This window comes from Helianthus annuus, chromosome 4 (assembly GCF_002127325.2).
Source record: "Helianthus annuus cultivar XRQ/B chromosome 4, HanXRQr2.0-SUNRISE, whole genome shotgun sequence".
In the NCBI taxonomy this organism is placed as follows: Eukaryota; Viridiplantae; Streptophyta; class Magnoliopsida; order Asterales; family Asteraceae; genus Helianthus; species Helianthus annuus.
In genome coordinates, this window is record NC_035436.2 from 93,194,060 (window position 1) to 93,201,694 (window position 7,635).

A 7,635-nucleotide genomic window follows, 5' to 3' on the forward strand; every position below is an offset into this window, starting at 1 on the left:
GCATAATATAAGGATGCTTACATAAATTTTTGGATGTCCGGATGTATTCAGAACGTAAGTTATGCGCGAAAGTGCAAACTTGTGCACTTTTTGACACTTTTAGTCCCTGAATGATCCAAAAGTTTGTTTTAGCATGCCAAACACCTCAAAGCCTATTTCTAAGCTATGTAAAGGATATTTAAGGTATGTTTAACTTATGGACATGTTCCGGAATGTTCGTTACAGTTCAAATTGGCATACTTTTGCAGTTTGTCAAGTTTAGTCCCTGTAAGCGAATTAACTTGTTTTTGCTATACCAAAGCCTTCAAAACTTATTTCTAAGTTATGTAAAGGTTATTTAAGGTATGTTGAGTATATGTTGATGTTCCGGAGTATTTGTCGCATTAAACCGAGTACATTTACGCACCAGTTTGCGTATAATTCTCCAGAAAGCGATATAAAGTTTGAAATTGAACAAGAATTGATATGTGCAAAAGATACACATATTTGTACAAGATCCCAAGTATGAAATACAATATTTCATTGGCTTGGTATTTGTTTGATGGTCGCGGTGACACAGGTGTCACAGTCTCCCCTACTTTAGGAAATTTCGTCCCGAAATTTATTCGTAGGAGTCTATTTGTGACTTTGCCAAATACCCACCAGCGATATGCAAGGCAATATCCTGTCATTTCCTTAACGGTCATTCTTCAGAAACGAAAATGAATAGACGGAGTCATTTTCCTCAACGAGTATTCTTCAGAAATGGAAATGAAGGATTACACAACGGATATTCATTTCCCCAACGGATAAATCATCAGAAACGAAAATGAACTAACAGATTCATTTTCAACGGTTGCTTCATCAGAGTTGGAAATGAAGGATTTCACAACGGATATTCATTTCCCCAACGGATAAATCATCAGAAACGAAAATGAACTACGGAGTCATTTTCAACGGTTGCTTCATCAGAGTTGGAAATGAAGGATTACACAACGGATATTCATCTCCTCAACGGATAAATCTTTAGAAACGAACTAGAACGAAAACAAAAAAACTTTACGGGTTTGAAAAAGATGGCTCTGGGCGAAAATGGCGAATCCTAGAAACCCTAGCTTCTTGCTCCTTCTGATCTTCCTTCTTGATCGATTTGGGTTAGATATTGAGGTTTTATCGATCCTTCTGAGTAAGGTATCTTGATTCTACCTTGGTCACTAATCTTTTGAAGCAAGGAGTAGGATCTTTCGTTTTCTTTTTTCTAAGTTAGGGTTTCCTGTCTGTTTTCGTTCTAGTTCTTGCCTATTTTGATCGTTTTTTACGTTGCATGTTCTGTCATCTCAAGTGTTATGGCATCCAAACCTCCGGATAGTTTTGATAATCCGATAAACCCTAGAATAAATCGAGATAGTGGCTTGGAGGATTTAGGGTTTCAATCTTTTTCTGAAAGATTGCATGGGGATGTATTTATACGGCAGCCGGCTAATAGTCAAAACCCTAGTCTTGGCAAGGGTTTGTTTGAGGGGAGGCCGATAAATATAGAGGGCAATCGGGTGTTGCCTAGAAGAGGTGTTGGTCAGCAGGCATCTTCTGGTCAGAAACCGATTAACATAATCGATGAACTAGAAAAAATTACTGAGCCAGTCGTTCTTGAGAAATATGATGTGGAGGCAGGTAATTCGGGTAGTGGCAATGGCATGAAAGGGCAGACTTATGCGGAGAAGCTGGCAACGGTCAAACCAGTTCAAAAGATTAACTTCAGATTCCTGGAAAATAACAAAGCCGATGAGGATGTTGACGCTGATGTTACGATCCCAATCACCTCGGTTAAACAGGTTCAAGATCGTTTTACTAATGTGCTTTTTGGTTATTTTCTGGGGAAAAGACTAGCGTTCCCGGTTGTGGAATATTTTGTTAGCCAAAGATGGGGGAAATATGGTATGCAAAAGTGTATGATGAATGGAAAAGGCTTTTTCTTTTTTAAATTCAAGTCTAAGGATGGTATGGAGCAAGTTTTGCAAGATGGTCCATGGCTTATCAGGAACATCCCGCTATTTTTGAAACAATGGTCTCCGAATACGGAATTGAAGAAAGAAGAGCTAAAAAAGGTTCCAGTTTGGGTTAAAATGCATGATGTTCCATTGGCGGCTTATACTGAGGATGGTCTAAGTCTGATTGCTTCGAAGGTGGGAACTCCTAAAATGTTGGATAATGAGACAACTAAAATGTGTTTAGACTCGTGGGGCAGAAGTGGATACGCTAGAGCGATAGTTGAACTGGATGCGGATAAGGATTTGATAGAAAACGTTACTGTAGCAATTCCAAATGTAGAAGAGGGTGGGTACCTCAAGAGTAGCATCCATTTGGAGTATGAATGGAAACCACCACAGTGTAAAACTTGCAAGGTGTTTGGCCATGGAATGCATGAATGTCCTTTACAACCTGCCGATGATAAGGGTCCGAATACTAAAGATAAGGTGGATGACCAGGGATTTAAAAGTGGTAACAACAGGAAGAAAAATAAGAACCAGCAGTTTAATGTGAAGGAAAAACAACGACTTATCTACCGACCAAAGAACATGAACTCAGCAAACTCGGGGGTACCTAAAGACACGAATGCTTCAAAACCGAGTTTCTCAGAAGGTACGATTGGTTCTAAGGGTCCGAGTATTCGAACTTCTAACACTTTTGATGCGTTAAATAATATGGATGATGAATACGGAGCTGAGATGGATGAGGTGAGACTACACCCGAATGTGGGGGGTTATGATTTTATGAATGATACTCAACCAAAGAACTCGAGTTCCACAGGTGCAAGCACACCTGCTCAAGAGGTTATTAATGGATAGTATAGCAGCTTGGAATGTTAGGGGTTTGAACCATCCCCTTAAACAAAAAGAGGTTCAGAAGTTTGTAAAGGGTAATAACTTACAAGTGATTGCTATTCTGGAGTCGCATGTTCAGGTGGAGAATCTTGATGGGGTGTGTAAGAAGGTGTTTCGGAATTGGGATTGGACATCAAATGGTAGATTGTGTAACAAAGGTACGCGAATTATTCTAGGATGGAATGTGGATAATGTGGACGTATTGGTGGTGCACGCTACAAACCAAGTCATTCATGTTCAAGTCTATTTTAAAAGTGATAAAACTATGATAAATGTGTCTTTTGTTTACGCTAGTAACAGTGATCAGGAGAGGAAACAGCTTTGGGATTCGATGAGAATGCACAAGAGAGTAGTTCAGTCTAGTCCGTGGATCATCATGGGGGACTTTAACGTGGCCCTTAATCTGGATGATAAGTGCATGGGATCGTCGGATGTAAATGCAGCTATGAGAGAGTTCAATGAATGTGTGAACTACGTTGAGGTGTTTGACGTTAGAGCTCATGGGATGCACTACACGTGGAATCAACGGCCAAAAAAAGGTATTGGAATTCGAAAGAAGTTAGACCGAATCATGGCAAATGTGAGTTTTGTTGATAAGTTTGTGGATGCATATGCCATGTTCCTTCCGAATGGTATTTCGGATCATTGTCCGGGGTTGTTGAAAATTCAAATGGCCAAACAGAATAAGCCAAAGCCGCTCAAGTTTACTAATCTCTTGACACATAAAAGCGAGTTTTTGGATGTGGTAGCAAGTGGCTGGAATATGGAGGTTCTTGGGGTTCCAATGTTTCGTGTTGTCAAGAAATTAAAAGGGCTCAAACATCCGTTACGAGTTTTACTGAGGAAACAAGGTAATTTGCACAAAAAAGTAGCTGATTTAAAGTCAGAATTGGAAAATTTGCAAGGTAGGTTGGATGCGGATCCATTCAATGTGGATCTTAAAGAAGCTGAATCAGTGTGTGTAATGAAATACAAGGAGGCTACGATAGATGAGGAGAGATTTTTGAAACAAAAAGCTAAGCAAAAGTGGCTTGAAGCTGGGGACTCAAATACCGCTTTTTTCCATAACGTAGTGAAATGTCGCAACCATATCAATAAGATTAATTTCATAAAAGATACGGCTGGAAATAGTTATGATGGGGACGAGGTTTCTATGGCATTGGTTAATCATTTCCGAGATTTTTTGGGCGCAGAAGGGGGTATGGCTACCCGAGTAAATCAGGATTGCTTCTCGGTCACTTTGAATCCTATCGTGGCAGAATCCATGTGTAGACCAATTGTTACAGAAGAAGTGAAAGCTGCTATTTTTTCTATCAACGAGAACAAGGCTCCGGGCCCCGATGGTTTTACGTCGGAATTCTTTAGAAAATCTTGGTCGATTGTTGGAGGTGATGTTACGGCTGCTATCATTGATTTCTTTCAATCTGGTAGGTTGCTTCAGGAGATCAATCACACGTTTTTAGCTCTAATTCCAAAAGTCTCTACTCCCGGAATAGTTACTGACTATAGACCTATCTCGTGCTGCAATGTGATTTATAAAGGAATTAGCAAGATTATTACGAATAGAATTCTTGAAGGCTTAAAGGATCTTATAAGTGAAAATCAGTCAGCTTTTGTTCCAGGTAGGAGGATTTCAGACAATATAATGTTGACCCAAGAGCTTATGTATAATTATCATCGGCAAAGGGGTCCCCCGAGATGTGCTATGAAAGTTGATATTCAGAAAGCGTACGACACTGTGGATTGGAGATTTTTACGAGATGTTTTGCATGGGTTTGGTTTTCGGCCAAGGTTTATATCGTGGATTATGGAGTGTATTACTTCAACGTCTTTCTCCGTGAGTGTAAACGGTAATGTTTATGGATACTTCAAAGGCAAACGAGGCTTACGACAAGGAGATCCTATGTCTCCGTACCTGTTTACAATGGTTATGGAAGTCCTAACGATGATATTAAACAAAAATGCTCAGCTTGACCCGTCGTTTCGGTTCCACACCAAATGTGAGAAACAAATGATAATTAACATGTGTTTTGCAGATGATCTCATTTTATTTGCTAGAGGGGATGTCGCCTCGGTAAAGCTTATTATGCGTTCCTTGAAGCAGTTTGAAGAGTGCTCGGGTCTTGTGCCTAGTAATGCGAAAAGTACCATATTTTTTTGCAATGTGCCAGATTCGACCAAGACTAGAATAGCTGAAGTGGTTCCTTTTGAGGAGGGGAAACTTCCTATTAAATACTTGGGTGTGCCTTTGATTGCGTCACGTTTGTTACGAAAGGATTGCAAAGTTTTGGTGGAGCGTGTGGATAAACGAATCAATGACTGGAAGAACCGTTTTCTTTCGTTTGCTGGTAAGCTTCAACTGGTGGTTTCTGTGCTTTCTTCGATACATGTATATTGGGCGTCGGTCTTTATTCTGCCAGTTAGTATTATAAAACAGTTGGAGAACAAAATGAAAGAGTTTTTATGGGGTAATGGTTCGGGTTCAAAGGGTAGAGCTAAAGTGGCATGGAAGGAGGTGTGTCTTCCAAAGATGGAAGGTGGGTTGGGCATAAGGCGGATATCGGATGTCAATAAATCTCTGATGGCGTATCATATTTACAGCATTCTTTCGGGTAGGAAGTCGTTGTGGACTACCTGGATAGAGTTGTATAGGCTGCGCGGCCGGAGTATATGGGACATACCGGTTCAAGTTAATTCTCCTTGGGGCTGGAAACGTCTTATGAAATGTAAAGATATTTTTCGTGAGCATTTATGGACGAAGATTGGTAATGGTCATAGCACATCGCTTTGGTTTGATAAATGGACGTCCGAGTGCCCGTTGCAATATATAGTGACTCCTCGTCAGATGGCTCGATATGGTTTTAATATCAAATCTAAAGTGGTTGAGGCGATTAGTGACGGCCAGTGGCTTTGGCCGGAAGCTTGGAGAAGCGTCTACCCGATCCTATTTCAGCTCCAACCTCTTAACTTGGCGGATACAAAGGATAGAGTTTTATGGATGAATTCGGATAACAAGCTGGTTCCGTTCTCATCTAGGGAGGTTTGGGATTCTATTCGATGGCGTGATCAGCAAACATCATGGGCGAAGGTTGTTTGGTCCGCTTTCAATATTCCAAAACATGCGTTCCTTTGCTGGCTTATTTACAAGAAGAAGCTATGGACACAAGACCGGATTCTTCGTTGGAACCATACGGTAACAGGTTCGATGAATCTCATGTGCTGTTTATTATGTTATTCAGGGTTAGAGAACCATGAGCACCTTTTCTTTGAGTGCCCTTACTCGAAGATGGTATGGCGTAAAGTGAGGAAAAAAACCCGAATGGATACGGTTCGAGAAACATGGGATGACATCACTTCGAAGCTTGTAGCTGCGGCAAACTCGAGATCGGTTTATGCTGTGGCTAGTAGATTAGTGGTGGCAGCTTCAGCTTATGCTATTTGGAGGGAAAGAAACTCGAAACTCTTCAAAAACAAGCTGAGACCCCCGGAGCAACTTGCTGATGATATTATCGACACTGTCAGATTAAAGTTAACTTCTTTCAAATACAAGCGGAATGTGAATGTCAAGCGGTTCTTGGAAGAATGGATGATGGATAAGGAAGAATTCTTGGATGAAGAGTGAAGACCATTTTTGTTATGTCAATTGATGTAATTGGTTGTTTTTTGGTTTTGTGTTTCACTCTTTAGTGGTATGCCACTAAGAGAACTAGGGAGTATTTTCAGCTTCCTACTTGTTTTTATTTATTTTTATAAAATCACCGGGGTAACCCTTTACCCAAAAAAAAAAAAATGAACTAAACGGAATCATTTTCAACGGTTGTTTCATCAGAGTTGGAAATGAAGGATTACACAACGGATATTCATTCCCTCAACGGATAAATCTTCAGAAACGAAAATGAACTAAACGGAATCATTTTCAACGGTTGCTTCATCAGAGTTGGAAATGAAGGATTACACAACGGATATTCATCTCCTCAACGGATAAATCTTCAGAAACGAAAATGAACTAAACGGAATCATTTTCAACGGTTGTTTCATCAGAGTTGGAAATGAAGGATTACACAACGGATATTCATTCCCTCAACGGATAAATCTTCAGAAACGAAAATGAACTAAACGAAATCATTTTCAACGGTTGCTTCATCAGAGTTGGAAATGAATAGGGTTAACTCTAGACACATGACAAAACTTGCTGTGATTTCTGTGCACTAAATTCCATAATTATGTATGCGTCCATAATTATGTAATCCCTTGCACAGTCCGCACAGTTTGTTTTGTAATGTTTTGGGGAAGGATATCAAACTTGTGATGAGGGTGACTAGACTTCCATCGGTTCCTTTTAATTACATCGACAGGGGATCTTCTTCCTTAGGCCACCAAGGAGTCCTTTCAGCTATATCATCACATGATATCCTTATCCAGCTTTTTGGATGAATCTGTTTAGCTAGACCACTCAAGGGTCTAATTATGAAGTAGTACTTTATAATCCAAAGGACTTAACTATAACATAGAAGTCCATTGAGGATTTTAAGTAATACTTTTGGGTATCCTACTATGAATCTCTTGTATAAGGATATGTAAGATTCTACGAGGATCTGGATAACATAATTTGGATCTCACAACAACACATAAGGGAACACATAAGCACAAAGTCACATACTTGTTTAACTTGATCATAATTTGTTTTTAACTTGTTATTGATTGAATACGGATATGGAAACCAATCGACGGGTCTCAATGTTCACTGGAATCTATCTAAGAAGATAGGAAGATC

The 7,635-nt window shown here is 39.8% G+C and overlaps 1 protein-coding gene across 1 annotated transcript; it reads left to right on the forward strand.

The window, feature by feature from the left end:
• The first annotated feature begins 1,071 nt into the window (after positions 1-1,071).
• Positions 1,072-6,483, forward strand: LOC110913294. Its single transcript, XM_022158135.1, has 3 exons — positions 1,072-1,170; positions 1,272-2,714; positions 2,788-6,483. Exons 1-3 carry the CDS (start codon positions 1,072-1,074, stop codon positions 6,481-6,483), a joined length of 5,238 nt encoding a protein of 1,745 aa, XP_022013827.1.
• The last annotated feature ends 1,152 nt before the right edge of the window (positions 6,484-7,635 follow it).